The 23,957-nt window shown below is 41.7% G+C and overlaps 1 protein-coding gene across 6 annotated transcripts in view; it reads left to right on the top strand.

Moving 5' to 3' along the window:
- Nucleotides 1–13,848: 13,848 nt before the first annotated feature.
- PPP2CA (protein phosphatase 2 catalytic subunit alpha) overlaps nucleotides 13,849–23,957 on the top strand; it is a 24,245-nt gene continuing 14,136 nt past the window's right edge. For 3 of the 6 annotated variants that reach the window (XM_060415742.1, XM_060415738.1, XM_015096041.3), the window contains exon 1: nucleotides 13,849–14,167. In XM_060415742.1, coding sequence (XP_060271725.1) covers nucleotides 14,066–14,167 — 102 coding nt within the window. In that variant the 5' untranslated portion in view covers nucleotides 13,849–14,065. Of the gene's footprint in view, nucleotides 14,168–14,351; nucleotides 14,534–15,315; nucleotides 15,372–23,957 lie in introns of those variants that run through there. The other 3 variants (XM_060415739.1, XM_060415741.1, XM_060415740.1) reach the window with 3 other exon arrangements.

Below are 23,957 nucleotides of genomic sequence, written 5' to 3'. Positions count from 1 at the left end.
AACACTCAGCACCAAAGGCCTAGTAAATTAAAAAATAAATGAAATTGAGTGCCTGGAGCCTTGCCAAATCCTCAGTTCTGTTTGGTCTGGTTTCTCATAAATCCTGCATCCACTTTTTGCATCCAGCCAAGGGTGGCAGTGGATGGGTCGGACTGGACCCTCAGTCATTGGAATACAGTGTCTTGACTTCTTCAGATATAGGTCTAGATCATCCTAGACCAATGCAGTCACAAAGTGACTAGCTCTAAAAACTTTCACCATTTAAAAAAACTAACTTGGGGACTTCCTTGGTGGTACAGTGGATAAGAAATCTGCCCGCCAATGCAGGGACACAGGTTCAATCCCTGATTCCAGGAAGATCCCATATGCCGAGGAGGAATTAAGTACATGTGCCACAACTACTGAGCCCACTTGCCCTAGAGCCCATGCCTGGCAACAAGAGAGGCCACCTCAATGAGAAGCCTGTGCAAGGCAATGAAGACCCAGCACAACCAATAGATAAATAATATATAATTTTTATTTTTGAGATATTTCTTGGTCAACTGTGTGTACAACTTAAACCAAAAAAAAAAAGACCTGACATTCTCCAAATTAGCATGTGTTCAGTAGGTACCCTGGTGGCTCAGAAGGTAAAGAATCTGCTTGCAGTACAGGAGACCCAGATTTGGTCCTTGCGTCAGAAAGATCCCCTAGAGAAGGGAATGGCTGCCCACTCCAGTATTCTTGCCTGGAGAAACCCATGGACAGAGGAGTCTAGTAGGTCACAAAGAGTCAAACATGACTAAGCGACTAACACGTTCACTTATTTTTCAAGCTTAAGTTAAACTGATCTTTTTTTTTGGGGGGGGGTGGGGCCAAGCCTTGAGGCTTGTGGGATCTTAGTTCCTTGACCAAGGATCAAACCAGCACCCTCTGCAGTGAAAGTGCAGAGTTCTAACCACTGAACTGCCAGGGAATTCCCAGGTTGAATGATCTTTTACCGTCCATTCAAAGACACCTCTTCCCCCTTTGATGTCTTATGTGTATTAGAAATGTGCCTCTTCCTGAAGGTACAACCCCACAGTCAGGCGCAGGTGTGGCAAGGGGAGCTGGGTTATAGTCCCACTGGCCCTCTCTGTTGTTCAGGGCACAATCCACACAACTGTAGCACACAGCCCTGTGAACAAATAGACTTCTATCTGTCTCTCTCTGCTGGGTTATCGCCACTGTTTGCTGGTTGGTCTAGGAAAGGCAGGCTTGACTGACCATCCTAACCACCAAGTAGAGCAACATATGACCCATCCCACATGCTCTTATGGAACTCTGCCCCTGCCTCTCTAGAGGTGGAAACTGCTTTCACTCTCCTGAAGTCTGGGTGAGCTAGTGACTCACTCCAAAAACCAACAGGACACAGCAAAAGTGACACTGATTTCTGGGGTTTAGGTCATAAAAAGTGATACAGCATCCACCCTGTTGGCCAGAACACTTCCTTGCACTCAGAGCTTTCAACTGCTGTGTAAGAAGTCTGCCAATGCTGAGGAAAGCCACGCCATGTGGAGAGGCTGAGTGTGGGTGCTCTGGCTAGTGGTCCTAGTTTTTGAGTGCTCCAGGCTCTGACATCAGACGTGTGAGAACAAGCCTTCGATACTTCTAGCTCCCACTTATGAAGTCATCGCCAGACTTCGAATCTCTCCAGCTGAGGCCCACACAGCTAAAAGCAGAGAGAAGCCACTGCGATGGTCCCCTTTATGAATTCCTGACACATAGAATCCATGAACACAAATTGGTGGTGGTTTGATGCCACTAAGTTTGGGGTGAGTTGTTACACAGCTGCTGCTGCTGCTGCTAAGTTGCTTCAGTCGCGTCCGACTTTGTGTGACCCCATAGACGCAGCACACCAGGCTCCCCCGTCCCTGGGATTCTCCAGGCAAGAACACTGGAGTAGGGTGCCATTGCCTCCTCCATGTTACACAGCAGTAGTAACTAAAAAACCCATCATCTTCAACAATCCCAAAAAGTAGAGCAATAAGAAAGGGAAGCCATTATAAATTAAATTTTTTAGAAGTATCAACTGAAAGAGACAGAAGTGACGTATCAACAAACACAAATGACATGGTTTGGTTCCTGACTAGAATAAAGCATTACAGAAAGATTCTTAGGAAAATTAGGGTAATAAGACTTTTGACTGGATACCAGATAATAGTAAGGAATTACTGATTTAAAAAAAAAAGGAATTGATAAAAAAAAAGTGTGATACAGTAGTTATTGGAAAAAGTCTTATTTCTTACAGATAAATACAGAAGTATTTAACTATGAAAGTATCTCTGATTTGCTTTAAATTGATTTTAAAATAGAGGTTGGGGTGGTATTGATGAAACAAGAGTGCCATATGTTGCTAATCACTGAAGCCAAGTGATAGGTGTGTGCATGCAGGCTAAGTCGCTTCAGTTGTGTCTGACTCTGTGTGGCCCTATGGACTGTGGCCCCCCTGGACTGTCCAGGGGGTTCTCCAGGCAAGAATACTAGAGTGGGCTGCCATGCCCTTCTCCAGGGTATCTTCCCGACCCAGGGATTGAAACTGTGTCGCTCATGTCTCCTGCATTGACAGGCAGGTTCTTTACCACTAGTGCCACCTGGGAAGCCCCAGGTGATAGGTACATGAGGATTTATTATATTATTATTTCTCCTCTTGTACATATTTGAAAATTCCCATAAGAAACAGTTTGACAAAAGAGAGGATGTTAGGTCCTCTATCCTAGTCTTCCAGGCTGTGGTTTTGTGCCAACAGATGCCAATGGTTTAAATAGATTGCTTCTCTTACAAACATGATCTCTGTGTACTTCTGGAGACCCAGAATCCTACACTCATGTGGAGATCTCAGGCAGAGAAGTAGACTAGCAGAGGAATGCATATTTTTAGGTAAATGTTTATACTCAAATTAGTATAATTTTTGGTGGCTAGAATTCCCCTTAAAGACAAAACTCTCCTGCCTGACAATAGCCAGTATTAGGTACACAGAGGGGATCCTGACAAATTGATGTGAATTAAGAAACCTGATTGTTCAGGATTCATTCATCAGCTTACTGTGAAGGTTAGATAATGTTTGATTTTGAACCTTGAAATGTATCTGTCAGCAGAAAACACAGCTGCATGTTGCTATGCAGATGACATTTTTTTGCAAGGTCCTTCTATTTGCACGTGAGTTCTCTCCTTGAAGGAAGACTATTAACTCATGCTGCAGCCTGCTGCTCTCTGCTTGGTTTTGGCGATGTCACTAAGCCCAAAATAGAAAGCTCTTTTTACTGCAGAGCAGGGAAAGAGGTTTAAATTTCTCAATTCAAACAACAAAGGGTAGCACTATCCTGGCATTTCTTGGGAGGGGGTGGGAAGAGATGCTGCCTGCTTCATCGAGGAGGAGTCATGTGACACTGGCAGAGGCTGGGACCAAGAGACAAACGCACACTGTGGCAAACCGGGCTCGTTTCCCATCCTGGCCCCCTCACCCCCTCTGTGCAACTGTGTCACCTCTTTCAGGACATGGGAAAGCAGCTGAGCCACTGGGGATTCAGTCCCAGAAATGTCACTGAAGTTATCAGACTGGAAACAGTTCTCTGAGCCAAACCCCTTCTCTCTCAGCCTTTAGTGGAATCAGTACCTTGCCACAGAGGTAAACAGCAGGGAGATTTTTTTTTTTTTCTTCCTGTCAAATGGTCAAAAACTTGATCTCTAGGGTCAGAAAGAGTTTGGGGAAATGGCATTCCTATATATTACTAGAAGGAGGTAGATTGACTCAGCCAACTGGAAAGCAATCTGACAAGAGGGATGCACGATAGAGCAAAGGATGCAGATCCAGAAGCTGGCTCATCTACAGCTGGAGGAAGTATAGACTGGTTCCGTAGGCAGACTCTTGCAAGTTCAGCAGGGGACATTTACGGTTATGTTCACAGCAGCAATGTGAACAAGGTCTAAATCTTAGACACAATGCACTTGCCCATGAGCAGGAGAGTGAGTGGGGGACTCTGGTGTGTATATGTGCTGGGGTATTTTACACTAGCCAAAACGAACTACAGTGGAATGTAATGATACGGATGAATTTTTTAGCAAAGTAATATTAAGTGGAAAAAAAAGTCCTGAAAGATTACATACAGCATGATATCCTTTTTATAAAGCTTGGAACAGGACTTCCCCAGTGGTTAGAAGTCTGCCTGCCAGCGCAGGAGACATGGGTTCAGTCCCTGGTGCGGGAAGACTCTATATGCCACGGGCAACTAGGCCCGTGAGCCACAGCCACCAGAGCCTGCTTGTGCTCTAGAGCCTGTGCTCCACAATAAGAGAAGCCTGCACACCACAGTTAGAGAGTAGCCCCAGCTTGCTGCAACCAGAGGAAGCCCATGCGCAGCATCCAAGACCGAGCATAGCCAAAACTAAATAAATAAAAATTTAAAAAGAAAGCTAAGAACAAATTTTTAAAATTACTCTGTAAGAATAATACAAAATACAGTAAACCCAGGTAACACGAACATTGGAAGCAGGATGGTCCTCTTGGTTGGGGAGCACAGGGAAATGAGGGGGAAGGCCTTATGAGTTAAATATTGGTTATTGTTGAAGTCCTAGTTTTTGTTTTGGGTTCTCGATTGACAGGTACTGATTACATTATTAAGATGAATTTACCACCTATATTAACAAAATCAGGCCATCCAGTAACAATTATGATAATGTCACAAACCAAGGGTTGTTGTACTTAATCCAATTCTGTGTACCTGCCATTAGCATAAAACAAACAGTTCCAGAAATGTCATTGGAGTTATTAATAATTGGCACAGTTATTCTGTTTCTAAATATTTATTTTAAGGAATAGACAGAGATGCACATAAAAATTTATGAACAAAAATTTATCATTGTATTTATAAATATAAAAATAGGAAACAATCTAACTACCAAACTAAGGGATTAGTTGGATAAATTCAGTTATATCTCTATGCTTGAAAAAAGGTAGTCTTTTCAAAATATTCTAAGAGTATTTAAATATGTGAGAAAATACTATGTATCAGATGAATAAAACAGGTTACAGAACAGACACACAATATGAACCCAGTTTTTTGAAATTTCCTGTTGGCATATATATGTACACACACAGAGAGATAACTGGGAAGATTACACATCAAAATGATTTACTGTTCCCTAGATGTCACAATTATTTTTTTCCCTAAACATTTAAGTAGTTCACAAATTTTCTACAGTGATCATTAATTCCTTTACAATCATAAATAATTTTACTACAAAGATGGATTTTAATAATAGTAGCTAATATAGATGGAATATTTGTCATGTGCTAAGAGCTTTACATGGGCTAATTTATTTAAAGCTTAAAATAACCCTGTGAGAATGGCAGTATTATTATCCCTGTCTTACAGATGAAGATACTGAAGTTTAGGGGGTTAAATAACTTGCCTGAGGATACAGAGGTTCTAAGAAGTAGTGCCTTGAATCAGGCTTCTAGGGGGCTCTTCAAAGAGTGGGCTTGACAGAAGGATCGTGATCTTCCTGGCAGAGGGATGGCTCCACCAGAGAGAATGATCTTCCTGAGAACAGCACTGGAAACTAAACAGTCTGATGTCGACCTGAAATCCGTATAGAGAAAAGACCCCAAGGGGTGCCTGAGTCAGAGCCAACACAAGGGAGCCAACTGTTGAACCTAAGGAGGGCAGACATGGGGCGGCCAGGGCACCCACTCCTGAGGATTTCTGATGAGCCCTTGTGGAAAAGGAGATCCCACTGACTGGAGAAATGGCTGGGGAGCAGAGATGTTTTGCTCCTGGCTCTGGCCAGCCCTGACTCCCATCAGCCACTGCACTAAGATTGGCATCCAGAGCCTCTGGTAGAGAGGAAGAGGGTGCTCTAGGCATGGGACAGGGCCAGGGCCTTAGCTGCGGTCTCTTATCATCACTCATGCTTTAAATATAAGCTCTGATGTGATCGTGGCATCAGAGATAAAATGCCTTTCTCAAACTAAGTCAGCAGGATCTGGTATCCAGTTTGGACAAGACAGTGGAAAATAGGCTCAGGGGGAAAAAATCCCTTGGCTTCAACACCAACACACAGGAGTTGAAGAATCTGACACCTTAATATTGTAGAATAAACAAATGTAGGCATGTTTTCTTATGTTTTCTCCAAAATATCTAGAATAGATGTGATTTAAGAAGGAATGAATTTTTAAAAAGAGAATGGATTGTAACAGTTCTCTGCTGAAGAATTCTGGACTATTTTTTAACATGTAGCTCAAGCATCAGCTTCATGGAAATACTTACCAAGCTGCCTCAAGCAACACGGCCATCTCTCTTCTATAAATGTCTAATGAATGACTTGTTTACCTGTTGGACTGTCTTCCCCTGCTGGAGCATAGCTCAGTGGACCGTGTTATATACCACTCGGTTTTCCTGCTCTCCCTGCATCTCTTTCTGTCAACTCTCCCCCACATACATTCCTATTTGTGCCATGTGGTAAGTCCTAATTAAGTGTTGCTGTTGGAACAGCTATAGAGGTTTGGGGTGTGGTCTTCTAGAATTCCCAGAGCTGGGCACCAATCCCCATTTTGCATCTCTGATACTGGAGAGCCCTTCCCCAGAAAACACATGAAAAAGAAAATTCCCAACTATATAGCAGTAAATACACAAACACTCACCAACAACTACACAAATGAATGTATGTAGAACTGGGAAAATCTGAATAAGATAGATTTTATGAATATCAATATCCCCATTGTGTACTACTATAGTACAAGATGTTACCACTGGGAAACTGGGATCTCTAGTATTTCTTACAACTGCATATGAATCTAAAATTATCAATAAAATTTTTAATTAAAAAATTATCCTTTAGGAATTGATGGGGCCTCCTGAATTCACCCACAAATCCTAATTTGAGAACTCACCAGTATCGTCTAATCTCTACATTGTTGGATGGGGAAACCAGTAGGAAAGGATGTACTCAGTCATAACTGTTGATGGCATAAGTGGAGATGAGCCCAGCTTTCTTTTCCTTGCACTTCAGCTGGCTCCTGGGAGGAGGACAGTGCAGTTCACATTGTTTTTTACTTGACTTAAAGGCAGGAGAAACCAATCTGGGCAACTAATACTCCCTGACATGGGGAATGAGCTGGGCAAATTGTTTGCAGAATAATTTGGTCTTTTTTCTTCTCATTGCTTTTTAGGCTGCCTGTGCTCAGCCTAAGAATGGAAAGGACTTTATTCCCAAAGAAGAAGGCTTGAAAAGGTGTAGCTCAGGGACCAGAAGCCTATTTGACTCTGATTGCCGTTTGTTATTGTTGAGTTACTAAGTTATGTCTGACTCTGCGACCCCAGGGACTGCAGCCCTCCAGGCTCCTTTGTCCATGGGATTTCCCAGGCAAGAATACTGGAGTGGGTTGCCATTTCCTTCTTCAGGGGATCTTCCTGACCCAGGGATCGAACCCGCATCTCCTGCATTGGCAGGCGGATTCTTTACCACTGAGTCTCCAAGGAAGCCCCTGACTGCCATAAGAGCAGCCAGACGGTGCCAATGGGTTATCCCAACAGGCTGGAAATGAAGGAGTCGTAGAGAAAGAAAGAGAACAAGAGGGTACATCAGAAGGAAGGAGAGCAGAAGGGCATGGTACAAGGAGACAGTGGAGGAGGAGATGGGATGGACGCGTTTAGGGAGTAGGATTGATGCGATGGGCTGAACCATAGGCCACTCCCTAAGCTGCAGTCTTTAAGGACTCTATTCTTGGAGACAGCTAGGCATTGAAAATGTCAGATGGTTGGGTGGTCAAGTTCTTCCTTTTGTGGAAATTACTTGTGATCTGATGCTAAAGGCTTTCCAGGAGTTAAGAGTTTGGGTACTTAATACCAGTTATTTTAGATTATACAAGTTTCTTAATCCCTTTGTGCCTCAGTTGCATCATCTGTAAAAAGAGGATAATAATAGTACCTGCCTCATGAGTGGTGAGGAATAAATTATATAATACATATAAAACATTTAGAAGAGTACCTGACACATAGTAAGTGCTTAATTAATGCTGGCCTTATAATTGCTGGGCTTCCCTGATAGTTCAGTTGGTAAAGAATCTGCCTGTAATGCAGGAGACCTCGGTTTGATTCCTGGGTTGGGAAGATTCACTACCCACTCCCGTATTCTTGGAATTCCCTCGTGGCATAGCTGGTAAAGAATCTGCCTGCAGTGGGTTTGATCCGTGGGTTGGGAAGATCCCCTGGAGAAGGGAAAGGTTACCCAATCCAGTTTTCTGGCTTGGAGAATTCCATGGGCTGTATAGTACATAGATGCACAAAGAATCAGACACGACTGAACAACTTTCACTTTATAATTGTTACTACAGGATAGCAGTTCATTTCCTCTTGCTCGTTCCTCCAAAGACAGAGATAGCTGATAAGCATCCTTCCTCTAAGAAACAACCATCAACATGCAGGCAGTAAATTATCCATCAGTTTTCTCTTTTCTGCACACACTGATCATTCTCCTGTTTGTGGACCCAATTCCACTACCATACGCCACAATGAGAACTTAAAAAGGAGCACATTAAGCTCCTGGTAACAAGGGGTCTCCTTACCTGGTGTTTAGAGTACAAACACTCTGTAAGGGGAAAGTTTGTTTCTTTCCATCAGACATGAGAGCAGTATGGTCCTATTCTATTTTTGCAAATGAACTTGAAAGCCCTGTTTAGATGCCTCTATGCTTGCAAATCCACCTTCTTTGGGGAATCTGATTTCTAAATTTTGCCTAGCATGAAGCTAGAGTCCTGATGAACTGTTAATCTGGAAAATAAAGAACAAGATGTTTTTACTCTGGCCTCCTGCAAAATGTCCCCCTCCTCAGCAGTGTTTCTGGGAGTCTTTAGGGAACACGTCCCATGGGCTTACCAATAAGTCCTCTGTTCATACATCTCTACTCTGATAAGTGCCAGGTCTGAGGTTCCACTAGATTCTGGGGCTAGGCACTTCCAATCAAGAGAAATCTACAGTCCTCAGAGAAGACTCCTCACAGGACACGGGGCTTGACTAGGGTTCATGTAGCTACAAGGGGCTATCTGGAAAGCAGGGACAGGCTGAACAAAGAGGTCAAAGTAGGAATGGAATGGATGAGCACAGCATTGGTCTGGGGGAAGAAGGGATCCACAGAGCTGAGGAGAAGAGCTTTGAGTGAGAGGTAAGGCAGGAAAAAGGCCATATTGAAATACTTTGTGAGAACTTCTGAGAAGGTCACAGGAGAGACAAGACTTCTTTTCACAAGAAAGTGGGGACCCTTGAGTAACATTCCGGGGCACAGTGGAATATTTACTAGAACTGTTGGCTACATGTACTTTGGGCTTTCCCCTAAAAGGTGCTTTGTCATGTTTACTCGGATAATATGATTTTCTTTTCACAATTATAAAAGCAATGTTTTCATTACAGGAGAATCAAGTAAAAAGAAAATAAAAGGGAGTTCCCTGATGGTTGAATGGTTAGGACTCTGTGCCTCCACTGCAAGGGGGCCTGGAGCTGCTGGCATGGCCAAAATAAATAAATAAAAAACAATTCTGCTCATTAGAAGCAACTGCTGTTATTAATACTTTACTGTATATCTTTCTAAAGCCTCTTATAATCATATACTTATAGTATATATTTAATAAAATTAGGACTATATCATACATGCTATTTTATAAAGGCACTTTTTTCACTTAAAATATCTTGCACATAATGTTCTATGTCAATAAACATACTTCTATGATAAGATTTTTAATAACTGCAAAGTTGATGACAGTATTCTTCAGGTTTACCCAGCCTTTCAGAGTGATGACATTTGCTTTCCATTTCAGATTTTTTTTTTCCCTTTAACAGAAAAAAATATTTTCTCTGTAACTAAGAATGGTATCTGGATGTCATGGACATTCCTGGGGGACATGGCCATTTCTCTTTTTTCTTTAGCCAAACTGCAGTAGCTAAGGAAAATGGCTGATTTATTTCTGTGGCAAAGTTCCTGGTCACAAAATTTGGGCCACATCTATCAAATTCTAATTTCAGGTGAAAAGGCAATATAAATTTAATTTTTGGGGGAAACCAGGAAGGAGAGGAATAGGGACAGATGCAAAAGCATCATTGCATATTCTAAGTGCAGAAATCTTCTGGTAGTTGGGCAGGCCCAGTCGATCAGAGCATGGCAGGCTTCTCACAGGCAGAGCCACTAAGATGTTGACTTCTTGGGTCTGTTTTGAGGTTTCTGGGGCATAGAAGGCCTTGCTGCAAAGAGCGTGTTGTCAGATATGGCACCTTTTTCAGGTAGAAGATTCTAGCTGAGAGGAGCATAGGACTGATGAACTGAATTAATTCTTGGATTTATTCCTAAGTGACTTACTCTTTATACAACCAACTTTCTGATCATTTGCTTGCTGGCAGGGAAAGAGAGAGGATGTAGTTTTTGTTCTATCTCTGCTCTCTTTCCTTGGACTTCTTCCCACTTCCTCATTTTCCACAATGGTATTGTGTGGAAAAACCTATAAGACACGCAGCTTGCGGGATCTTAATTTCCAACTAGGGATTGAAGCTGGGCCCCTGCAGTGGAAGTGTGGAGTCCTAACCACTGGACCGCCAGGGAAGTTCCTACATGGTGTTTTTGATAGTTATGTTTTGTTTCCAAAGACCACTATGTATTTCACGGCAGGCATTGAAGGGCTCCAACTGACGCTAAAGGATATTTAGAATCAGAGACCACTTAGAAATAATACTTATTGGATATTTATTATATACTTTTTGGTGTATTACGTTTATAATTTCATTTAATTCTCAGGAAAATCCTCTTATTTGGCTATTAAAATGATCCCCACTTTATGGATTAGAAAACTCAGAAAAGTTAGATAGCTTACCTAACCTTACACATTTAGGCAGCTGCAGAACCAGAATTCAAAGTTGATCCATCTGATTCCAGATGCTATTTCTTGCCTATACAGCCCAACTTTCTGTCTTAGTAAATTCAGAAGTCAGAGAACTGGAAGAAACAACAAAATAAACCTAACCCAAGGCCAGGAGAAGTACCAACAAATAAAATACTTCTCATTTCTTCTCCATAGAAAGAAAGAAATGTAGTTGCTCAGTCATGTCCAACTCTGCAACCCCGTGGACTGTAGCCTGCCAGGCTCCTCCAGCCATGGGACTTTCCAGGCAAGAATAGTGTAGTGGGTTGCCATTTCCTCCTCCAGGGGATCTTCCCAACCCAGGTCTCCCGCATTGCAGGTGGACTTCTAACCGTCTGAGTCGCCAGGGGAGTTCAATGTCAATTTTTATACCTTGACTAAGAGTGCCTTTTATAAAGCTATTTGCTCAAGGTTATCTTCCTCATACCCTGCCCCCATCATCAGATGATTTTTATTTGTAGCTATGTTTAGGCAACGCTCAGATTCATTGTATACTGAATTTGCCATCTGGGCAAAGATCTTTTTTAAAGCATATTTGCTTTATTCATCCTCTGGTTTTTGCCAAGAAATAAAAAGGACAATTCTTTTCAGCTTGCTTTTAATTTTTTGTTTCAGGTATTCCTCAGCTCTAGAATTGAGACAGTCAGGTCTAATTAGCCAAGATCAGATAAATCAAGCTGAATTTTCAGATCCATTGGCTATTTTCAATTCTACAGAGCAAAAAAAAAAAAAATTCTTCTAAGGAAATGATATTCTGATTTAGTTCTGTACTGTTTATAATCATATATGCTTTACTTCACTGCTTGAATGCTAATAAGAGCTTCCTAGAATTCATTCCTTAAGATGTTAAATCATGGCATCTAATTATTTGGCAGGCTGTTTTAAGTATATATAATTATATCTTCCCTTTTTGTGGTGGTGGTGACCCAGGTCATACGCGTCAAGAGAAAATAATACCTGCATTAATGTTACCAACAAGGAGCTCACAGCATTTTGGAAAAGCCCACTCATTATAATTTTAGCACATACTGGGCACTCAATACTTTTTAATCTGCCAAACTAACATCACCTCCACCTTTTTAGATAAGAAAACTCAGGCAAAGGGTAATTATTCTGACCTTGCTCCATATTTCAATCTTTAGAGGTCAGTTGTTTGAGTGTGGCTGACACCTTGCACTTGGAAGTATGAAGTTTTAAATCCTGAGCAGTACCTTGGGCAAGTCCCTTCTCTTTTCTGAGTGCCAGTCTGCTTCTTGCCCTATGAGACAGGACCCCTTTTCACACAAATACAGGGCAGTGGTAAATAAGATAGCACACTGGGCATGGCTTTATAATTATGGACACCAAGTAATGCTCTTTTTCCCTCCGTTCATTTCACGTGGTCTTAAACTCTTACTCCTCTGTGTTTGAGGATGTTAATTGCAAAACATAGTCAGAAATTGGGAAAGTGAAATTGCAATTTCCAGCCCCGGGTAGACCAAGTCAGTCAGCTTCGCCAAGCAGGCTGACTTTGGATGAAGAATTTTTAGTCGCATATTGACTGATCTACCCTCCACGGTCTTCTACAGCCTTGTCGTTCGGAGGTCGGCCTGACGTCCTCAGGGCACTTTGCTGAGTGCTTGGGTCAGCTGCTATGGGGGTAAGGAGTCTAGAAGACAGGGTCTAGGTTCAGCTCTGGCCTTGCTCTTTAAGGTTTAATGTCCTTTAGAAAGCTGTCTCTCAGGTGCTGTGGACACCATAATAGCTCTTCTGCCTATCTGTCCCCAGACCATTCTAGGAAATACTGTTGGGAAAATACATGTTCCACCAGGGTAAGATATTTTGTCTGTCTGGGTGATCCTTCTGTCTCCCAGGCATGGATCTAGCACGTAGTTGGCACTCTACGGAGCCAAATATTTCTGTGAATGCAGGGACAACGAAATGTGAAAACATTTAATAAATCTCAAAGAGATTCATAGCCAGACGGAGGTCTGGCTTTCTAAGGTATCTGAGCTTTCTTTAAAGCGCGGATCTTAGCTGCTTCTAACCGGGTCGCGGGCAGGACGGGTACGTTCACCTCCTCGCGGCTTTCCCTTGAGAATGAAGGCCAGAGTGGGCGGAGCGTTTGCCCACTCTGCTGGAGAGTTTGCGTGGAGCGTTTCTCCTTCCCTGGAATAACTGGAGTCGGAGGGAGACGCACACCTGGGGAGAGACGCTACAAGGGGAGAGCCTTCGCGGCGCGTGCGGAGCCAGGAATGCTACGAGGCCGCAGCTATTGGGCCGGAAGAGACATCCAGGCTTGGGGACAGGTGTGTGCGGGGGGGAATCAGGTGCACCGCGCGGCCTTCCCCGGACAGGTATACCCTCCTTCGCCTACGAGTGACCTAATTACAAGATGCCGACCGCGCCCGGAGGAGGAAGTGGCTACTCCAACCACGCTACCACTCGGCGCCCATTCTTGCCCCCAAGATGCAAGAATTCCACGCAATTTCAGTACTGTTGTATCATGCAGGAGCCATGCGATCGCATTTCTAGTTTCCTTAATTTGACTTTAGTCGCCAGGTGAAAAGCCGAGGGTATCACCCGAGGGAAAAAGTCTCCAGCTGCAAGGAACCATCCTCCCATCCCAACCGCGCCTGCGCCACGTTCACGCCCGCGCAGCGCAGGATTTAGTGCTATGGGATTAGCCTACTTCCCAGCAGCAAGCCAGTCCCCTGCCGGGTCTCGGACTTCCCTTCCCTCGGCCCCTCCCTGCTAGAGGACCACGCCCTAAAGGCCAAGGTGCCTCAGTAACCAGCGGGCGGCTTTGCGCCTGCGCGTCGAGCCCTACCTCGCGAGTCTGGCGGCGGATCGTGGCTGGCGCAGCTCCGGTCCCGGCCCTTCTACCCCTCCGCACCCTGCCGCCTCCTGACGCCGGGCGTGACGTCACCACGCCGGCGGCCGCCATTACAGAGAGCAGAGCTTCGGGGCTAGAGCGAGTGGAGGAGGGCAGGGGCCGGAGGCCGAGCACAGAGGGGCGAGCCAGAGGGCCAGCGCTAGCGCCGAGCAACCGCCAGTGCCCTCACAAATACCCCGGGAACCGGCGGCGGCGTGTGCGTGTGGCCCGTGTGCGGGCGGCGGCGCGGGAGGAGCGCGGAGCGGCAGCCGGTTCGGGCGGGTGGCATCATGGACGAGAAGGTGTTCACCAAGGAGCTGGACCAGTGGATCGAGCAGCTGAACGAGTGCAAGCAGCTGTCCGAGTCCCAGGTTAAGAGCCTCTGCGAGAAGGTGAGCTACATCTCGGATGGGGGAGCCGCGGCGGGCAGAGCCGTCCCGAGAAAGAGGCCGCCGTGGGGAGGGTGCAACATGGCGGAGGCCCCGGCCCCCGAGCCTCCCGGACCCGCGCCCGGCACGGCCCGGAGGCGGCTCCCGGGCGACCCGGCGCCCCCTGCCTCCCGCGCAGGGATTGGTTGTCGCTGCCACGGCCGCCTAAAATGGCGCCGTTCACTCAACTCCGGGGCTTTAGAGCTTCTCTGCCTTGGCGCGGGGCGAGATGGCTGGGGGGGCTAGACTGTGAGTCGGAGTTGGGGAAGGTTTAGGTAAAAGAACTTGGGTTCTGTGGATTGGGAATGGGGCCTGGAACTCTTCTCTGAGGTAAGAGGCTTTTTACTGGTTCTCTGGCCTATTCTCAGGTCCAGAGCTGTCCAGAGGCTCCCCGAAAGGCAAGCTTGTAGACCAGATCCCAGGTCCTACCTAAAGGCCCCACAGTTTTAAGTACTGTCTTGGGTGTGTTCAACGCACCGAGCAGTCTCTTCTAGAGATTTAAGGTGTGTTTTCAAGGAATTTTAAGATGGATCTCTAACCTACGAATGTCAGAGGTGGTAGTTATAGGGAGGAGTGTAACTTCTTTTTCATAGTTGGAAGAAATGGAGAATTTGGTGAGTCATACTCCATAAGGAACTTTGGATTGGAAATCAAGTGTCAGTTTATGATTTATATGCTGACTCAAATCGGGTAGTGTGAAACCCTTCTCTGAGCCTAACGTACTTGGCATTTTGCCATTTATTTTTTAAATGAGCACCATGAACTGTAAGAGCAGCAAATCTTGTGTCTTAGCTCCTTGTTGGAAAAGTTGTGTATTTGTGACTTTAAATAGTGGTAGTAGTAATAATATATGTCGATTGAGCTTTTACTGTATTCCAGACATTGTGTTTAGTGTTAAAATAATTTATCTCACAGATGTTGAAATTGGAATGTTGTAGTCTGTTTCAGCAAGTGCATTTTAAGTTACCTAATCCGATTTCTTTTTCCCACGGAGTTGGGGAAACAGGTAGCCTGTTGGATTTAAGTCCTATAATTCAGTTTTCTAAAGCAGAGAAAATGATGAGCTCCACCATGAATGCTTCAGCTTAACCTTCTCAAAATTATCTTTGCAGCATCTCATTTTAGTTCCACAGAATTGTGGGATGTCAGCCTTTCTGGAATAGTGAAGGTAATTATTAGACAGCAGTTATGCCGACTTGTGGTTTAATGTGAGTTTGATGTATATGCTCCTAAAACAGGCTGTTTCAGATACTATTCTGTGAGTAATTGCAATTTAAGTGAGTCTAATTCAGATTTGTTTATTCCCAAGCTTTGACAGAAACTGTTGATGAGATGGCACATCATCTCACTGAGCTGAATTTTAATAGTAACGGTGTCTTCTGTTGCTTCTTGATCCTTAATTCATGAGGATGACATTTGTTTTAAAGGCTTAGAAATAGACTTTTAAGGATCACTTAATGTATAATGTTAGGTCTTAGTGTTTAGGTACTACTGTAAGTGATGATTTTAATGACTTCTAGGGTTGAGTTCTTACTCTGTATAATGACTTTGAGTCAGCAGTTGGCTAGGTGACTAGTGATTTGCGTAGAAAACATTGCAAGAGAGCAGTGATGTAATTAGAAGCCCACTGAACTGTGCGATAGACCTGGACACTAGTCATCTTTCTGCCAGGAAGTAATTGTGTCTGACCTTGAGGCAGCGGCTTCACTTGGTCCTCCTGTCCATAGCTAGAATTAAAACAGATGTCCCAAGGTTCTTGCTAATCTGAGATAGTACAGTTCTATTTTAAATTAGTACTGTGTTTAAATATTGAAAACTTACTAAATAATCATGCTTATCCTCAAGGAGACTGAATCTAGTTGGAAGTCAGTCGTAGGTGGACCACACAGGTAGAGTGTTCTTGTTGGAGACAACAGAAGATAATGCTGGAGTTACAGTGGGGTGCTGAAGCTTGATCTGTTTGGTAAATGGCCATTGTTTCCCACCCCTTTGTAAAATTTAGATGTGGTGAGATTAATCAGTTCATGCTTAATTCTCCATTGCTCATTTACTGCATCAAGATTTTAATTCTTAGAGCCAAAAAAAAAAGAAAAAATATTAGAAGCTAGATTTGTAAGTCTTGGATCCTTTCAGGGAGATACCATACAGCTTTCAAAATGTTTTTAACTTGTTAAGTATTCCAAGTCTTAGAGCTCTATTAATCTTTCAAGCTAAGTTAATTTGAAGGCAGCTTTTTAGGTAGATGAGACAAGTTAAAGTACATGACTTAAGATCTTTTGTACACCTCTTTTTAGTGAAAGAAAAAAGTTCTCTTTTCACCATTAATATTTGTATGACCGGTAGCACATCTAGTGAAGGCTACATATTTTGAAAACCTTGAAGGAAAAACTTTGATTAGTATTATAGTTTTTTTTTTTTTTCCCCTTTTTGTTTTTAAAGAAAAGATACTTGGTGGAGATGGCTAATTCATAATTTCTTTGATTATAAGAAATGTGTGTATTTATAAACAAGAGTGAATATGGTCTTTATGCTTTTAACTAGTTAAGATCTTCTCCCCCCCAGGATGTGATCTATATCAAAGCCAAGGATGTTGTTGTGTGCCTAGCTCTAGTAAACAGTCTTGTTTTGTTCAGCAGTGGTTTCATTTGGGTATGATTTTTGGCTTTGTGCTTTCATGTGGTACCAAACTTGTGGAGAATGTTGTTTGTATCCAGAGGAGTTCTTTACCTAGGCATGCTATTTTCTATTGCTGTACAAGCACTATAAATAAAATGCAGTATGAGTCTTCCTTCTGGTTGGATGACCTGCAAAATACTTGACCAAGGTTAAATTCCTATATGAAATGGGTAATATTTTTGTGAGTCTGTGTGTGTGTTTAATATAAAAGGTTGTTTGACTTATTTCCATAAAGGTAATTTGAATATCAGGAACAAGCAGTTGTGGGAGCAGCATGATACAACGTATTATTTTCATCATACTGTCACATACACAGTTCTCTTAACAAGCTTATGAAACAGTTATCCTCATAGATAGAAACCACACCTCAGAAAGGTAGAGAGACTTGGCTACAGCGACTACATTGAGATTGCCTAGTTTTATAGACTTTAAGCCCAATGTTCTAGTCTTACTTCACAGCCTCCCTCTCTTCTGAGGTAGTGTTAATAATGAAAAATGCAGATGAATTGAGGCCAGACTGAATTGCAGAATCCTCAGCTGTGTAAAAGAAAGTATAATTTTTGTTCTGATTGCTTGAAAGCTTCCTATTCATGTCACATACTGTTGTCTCACTCTGTCCTGGAGGAGGAAACAGTAATTATTCTTCAATATTGGATGTGGCTAACTGCATTTGCCTCTCAAATAAGATTAGTGAGGTGAAAACCCCAGTTCATTTTCTGTGTATTCTAAGATAGTGTAAGTCATGATCCAGAGAACGAGCTCTAAAGTATTCTAATAAAGCATAACAGACATTTATATTGTTCATTACAGCTTGTTAAAATGCCTTTCTTTTTATCCTCATAGCTACCTTGATCAAGGCTGTTTGCCTGGGTGTATTTTGTGATCTTCCAGGCATGAATCAGTAGTGCAGTTGTCTTTGAGTTGACTTAATGAGGAAACACTAAAAAAAGGTGAACAGTTCTTGTTGGACACACGTTTCCCCCCTCCCCCAACTCTGCCTTTGTTTCTCTGTCAGAATCAGGAGTTCTGTGTCTGCAAATATGGGCAGTAGAACTAAGGTGAAACTCATGCTATAAAAAGAATGATGGGCACTGGAAGAGCACTTGAGATAACTCTTGCTTGGTGTTCTTTTTCCTGGTTTTATTGTAAGTCAGGTTTGGCAGTTACGTGTGAAAGAGTATTTAGTTTTGAGGAGATAAGCTTTAAGGAAAACCAGGAGACATTGGGTTTGGATTAATGTATGGTGGAGAGGCGTCTCTCTTGAGGGTGCTGAGAAGTAGGAAAAGTTATGTGTGGCATAGAATCAGCCCCCCTCCTTTTACTATTTTCTTTATATTTAGAGCTGTTTCTCTTATTTGCGCCTTTTTTCCTTACCATTTCTCATTATCATCCTTTTATAAAAAAACCTCAACCTGCACTCCACTAGGCAAGTGAGATCTGAAATAGAGTATAACTGTGAAGGGGATTTCAACTTCTGGAGCAAAAATTGTAGACGAGACTGAAGTGGAGAGAGGTCTGGTAGCCTGTAAATGGCTGGGGTGAGTGAGGTCTGAAAGGACTGTAAAAAGCAATCTAGGACTGACTGCTTAATTTTTTCACAGTACAAAGTTGCTGTTGCCCATTGATTTATTGGTATTGTGATTTGGAGTGGATGAACAAAGCAGTGTGCATCTGGGTATTTTCTAAACTATACGTGACCAGCTGACCAGTCACTTTGGCACACCCTGTCCCCACCTCTGCCTTAGTCATTCAGTTACTATCACCAATGGGAATTTTTACCTTTCTGTTGTCCAGAGGCCTGAAAGAAGATTGAGAACCTTTTTTCTAGAGTGCCCCTGAAAGATAAACATTAGATAACGTAGTCATGTAAAGTGTAGTTCACACAAGTTATGGAGTGTCAGTGATACTGGTAACTGTGACAGCGTACATTTGTTTTTGGAATACATTCAACCAAAAATTTTTATGCTCTCCTTATATGTACTATTTTCACTATTTAAGTTTGTCTAAATAGTGGTGGTGTTGTAGGAATTTGTTATTGCTCTGTAGCAGGGTTTGGGATTAGTCAGGAGGTTGAACTTGTAAGCTCCAGATAGGGAAGATTGTAGAATTTTTGTGCTAGTGGCTGTCATGTTAATTGTCTTTCTCTGCTGCCCATCATCTGTAAACTAGCAATGTTGCCTGCTATCTGTTGGAGGGCTTTAACTTCCAATAAAAAAGCTTTTTAGTGATGAAAGTGAAAGTCATTCCAGTCCTGTCCGACTCTTAGCAATCCCATGGCTTGTATAGTCCATGGAATTCTCCAGACCAGAATACTGGAGTGGGTAGCCTTTCCCTTTTTCAGGGGATCTTCTCAACCTAGGGATCGAACCCAGGTCTCTTGCATTGCAGGCAGATTCTTTACCAGCTGAACCACAAGGGAAGCCCAAGAATACTGGAGTGGATAACCTACCCTTTCTCCAGCGAATCTTCTCTACCCCAGGAATCGAACAGGGGTCTCCTGCATTGCAGGCGGGTTCTTACCAACTGAGCTATGAGGGAGGCTCATAGCTTTTTAGTGGTGAAAAGAACTTTAAAGGTCCTCAAGGCTAAGTCACCTTTCATAGATGAGAGAAGAGACCAGACTCAGTGAGGATGAATCTCATTCAGGATGGATTGTTGTGAAAATTTTTTAACTGTGTATATAGCAACATTTCTCAGTTTAGTAGATTAACATTTTTTTCCTACGCAGAAACAATTGGGACTGTTTAATTCATACACATGGGTATGTTTGTTGCAAGTGAGGCATACTGCTTTAAAGAAAAGGTCAGGACTTCACTGGTGGTCCAGAGACTGGGAATCTGCTTGCCAGTGCAGGGAACACAGGTTCAGTCAGTCCCTGGTCTAGGAAGATCCCACATGCGTGAGGCAACTACTGAGCCTGCGTTCCACAACTGCTGAGGTCTGGGCGCCCTAGAACCTGTGCTACCCAGCAAGAGAAGCCACTGCAGTTAGAAACTCGCACATACCGACAAAGAGTAGTTATTTCTCTAGTTCCTTGGGGCAGCTAGAGAAAGCTTGTGAACAGTCATAAATAAATAATTTAAAATACATATTTTTTAATGTTCATTTTGGTCAGAAGTAAGATGGTTATTTGACAGAAACAGATGGGAAAACATCACATATTCTCTTAATAGAATTTTAGGATTCCCCTCATCCCTGATCTTTTTCTTTCCATTAGACCCTAAATCAAAAAGCACAGTGTGAAAGTGAAAGTTGCTCAGTTGTGTCCAAATCTTTGTGACCCCATGGGCTGTACAGTCCACGGAATTCTCCAGTCCAGAATACTGGAGTGGGTAGACTTTCCCTTCTCCAGGGGACTTTTAAATACAGAATTTAAATCAAAAACAAGTGAAATATTTCGTAAAATATTAGCGGCATCTGATCAGTATAATTAATGAAAGACTAAGTTTATGAAGAAAGATTTGGTAGTTGGAGATAATTAATTCAAAATTCATTTGCTTCTAGAACTTAGTAATATGTCCTACCTTATGTATGACACCAAAATAAAAATCTGGTCACGTATTTATCACGAACTTAAAAAAAACCTTTTATATCCATAAAGACAGTATGAAGCAAAATGAAATTCTCTTAGGATATTGAAAAACTTCATCATTGCAAACTTATTGTGCTTTTATTTTATATTTTGAAATATCTTTCCATGCCTCACCAGGATACCTAACATGATTGTTTGATTATTTATTTTTACTCCTTAATTTTTTGGTCACCCTGAGCAGTATGCAAGATCTTCCCTGCAGTAGAAGCATGGAGTCTTGAAAAAAACTTTTCAGATGTCTTTAATTTTTCACTTAAGCTGAGAAGTAAAATTCAAAAATTACTTTTCTGTTTGCTTCTCGTGTCTTTATGGCTATACTGGTAGAAGATGTATTCAACTGATTAAAATACGAAATGTTAAATTTACTTGAACTAGAGTTCTAATGAACACTAGAATTACCAGATTTTTAATAGAAAGAGATCTAGTTTGTGTGGACACATTGTATAGGAGGAGAAATAACCTGATGCTGTATAAACATGGAATAAAAAGTCTGAACTCTTAAATGAAAAGTGTCAGTTAAATCAGAAGATAACACTTCATATCTGAAATAGCTGAGAATGGGTATGGTCTTCCATTTATTACTGCATAACAAGTTGGGCAGTAGTTGGTCCAGTAGTACATAGAAAACAAAAAATGTTAATTCTGTAATGACAACTGAAAATTTCCTGAAAGAAAATGATAATAATAATAGTACATGTATAGATCTGTTTAGGAGCATATTATACAACAATTTACATTGATCATTATCGTGCTATAGGAAACTGGATCAGTATTCAGAACTTTAGGACACAAATTGAGATGGTGGCCACTTGTAAACTGGAAGGGAATACAAAGAAATGAAAATAGCTTTTGTTGGTATGGTAAAATTGAGAAGGCCATATTCTTACAGGTTAACCACTGAAATGAAACAATCTCTTAGGGTTTTATTGTTTTCCAGTCATTTTATACAAAGAATGTTCACACTGTAATCACTGTGTATTTTTAAATGTTTTCCTTGATGTAATAATAAAATGCATAAATACATTGTTTTTTATTTAAAATGTAAAAAGGCACAAATGTGTTGCATAGCTTTTTCTGCTGTGTAAATTACATAGAAATGATATCACTATTGTATATCTTTAAGGAAATTAATATATATAAATGGCTGGTGAATCTGTTGTTGGTTCGTGTTTTCTTTTATTTGCTTTCCTTGAAAAATATAGGCTTTGTTGATCTGTTGATCTATTTTCAGTCTGATTTGTTTGCAATTTCACATTGTTATGGTGGTTAGGGATAGTCCATATCTAAGAATATGAAACTATAAAAAATATAAAAGTCTATAGGTCATTGACCTTATTACCTGATGGTTTTATAGTAGGTTGAAAATAAAATGAGATTTCTGAATCTGAACTCAGAATGCTGAGAGGATATTTATAATAAGTTAATGTTCTTGAACGTTACTGTCCTTTGGGTGAATCTTTAAGTTTTAAAATTTTAGGACATATAAAAAAATTTAACTTTCTACAGTTGTGATAAGCTCATTAAATGGAATAACTTGTTTCAGTTTTGACTTTGTTCTGGGAAGGTACTTACCTTGAATTAATTTATATCCATCTGTATCATTTGACTGAATTTCGGTAGGGGTCCAATAAAGCAATATGGTGCTAGTTACACTATTTTTTAGAACTTGATCTTCATTCTTTTTTCAGATATTAATTATATTAGCTGAGACTGAAGTCCTTGAGAAATGTTTTCGGGGAAATAGAAGTTTGGGAGGGGTGTTGATTTTGCTTCTGTGAATAATTCAGATGACCTGAGGCTTTAAGTTTTGGGAGTTAGAATACCATGAGAGTGAAAAGGTAGTTATTAAAATTTTTTAAAATGTTTAATGTTAATTAAGTTACCCTGAAAGTCTGGTTCTGCCATTTACTTTGAGTATTAAACCAGAGAGTTGAAGTTGTATACCTGTCTTTGAAACTGGTGGTTAGTAAAGGCTTGGACGCTAAACGTGGTGACTCATTAGAAGTCCCTTTGGGTGACCTGTAGAGGGGGCTTCTGTTAGGTGCTTCTGGGATTTATAAGGCCTGTCTCCTTGTGATAGCACAGCTTCTCTCAGACATTTCCATGATTAGTTTTCCTGACTGTAGAATAATCTTTAACGAGACGTCTGCAGTCTTTTTTGTTGTGCTGTTCTGGGAATTTCATCTTTTTGTGTCGTGATCATCTGAGAGCTGGTAAATTGAGAATTTTTTTAAGTGTGTTTTAAACTGGTCCTTTATAAGCTTGAATATTTATTACAATATACTTAATAGTTGGCTGGATTGCATCTGATATATACTACTGACTTATTCAGGATTTAATTATAATTTTTCTGGTCTAAAATTTGCTGGGGAGGGAGGAGCAAGCTTTGACTTTCCCAGGGTAAGACTGTTCACTTTATCTATACAGTGGCCTTTCCTTTTCGGAGGACAGTGTGGTAGTGTCAACATAAAAATAGTACAAACTGCTGCATATGCTCATAGGTCCACTTCTTGGAATCTTCTTTCAGGAAACATGCCTGGATATGGATACAAAGGAGCAGGTACTGGGATATACATTTCAGTGAACACACCTTGTATCCTAATTCTTCAGGAAGTACTTCTATTTCCAGTGTGAGAAATTGACCTGGTCTGTATGTGTATGCATTATGAACTCTGAGGAGGCTGCTTTTCCCTTAATACTGTTTCTAGTTTAAAAATGCAAAGAAAACTATTATGTTTCTGTGGGAAGACTTCGGAAGGATATACCTCAGAATGCTACGGTTGGTTATTTTTCCCAAGAAAAGTAGAATTCTGGAGAGTGGTCAGAAGGGACATTAGTTTTATCTGCTAAAATTTTTTTACAAGAATGCATTACTGTTGGGACTTTCCTGGCAGCCCAGTGGTTAAAGACTTTGCTTTCCAGTGCAGGGGGGTGTGGGTTGGATTCTAGTCAGAAAGCTAGGTTCCCACATGCCTAGAGATATTTAAAAAAAAAGAAACATAGAACAGAAGCAATATTATAACAAGTTAGATAAAGGCTAAAAAATAAAATTGAAGGTAGATACAATGCTTATCATTGTGATTTATCTAAATGGAAATACCTAAAAGGAACAAATAGCATTTAGACTTTTCTTTTATGATTTGAATAGAAATTTTGAGTAGATTATAAGGGATTTAAGGCAGTTACAAGCTCAGCTCCATGCTCTCTGATGACCTAGATGGGTAAGATGGGGAGTGGGGTGAGAGGAAGGGGATTTATGTATACATATAGTTGACTCCCTGGTGGCTCAGACAGTAAAGAATCCGCCTGCAGTGCTGGAGACCTGGGTAGATCCCTGGGTTGGGAAGATCCCCTGGAGGGAGGGCATAGCAACCCACTCCAGTATTCTTGTCTGGAGAATCTCCATGGACAGAGGAGCCTGGCAAGCTACAGTCCAAGGGGTCACAAAGAGTTGAACATGACTGAGCAACTGAGCAGAGCACACTT

The sequence above is a fragment of the Ovis aries genome, chromosome 5, assembly GCF_016772045.2.
Source record: "Ovis aries strain OAR_USU_Benz2616 breed Rambouillet chromosome 5, ARS-UI_Ramb_v3.0, whole genome shotgun sequence".
In the NCBI taxonomy this organism is placed as follows: Eukaryota; Metazoa; Chordata; class Mammalia; order Artiodactyla; family Bovidae; genus Ovis; species Ovis aries.
This window is presented reverse-complemented; position numbering and strand designations above follow the sequence as displayed.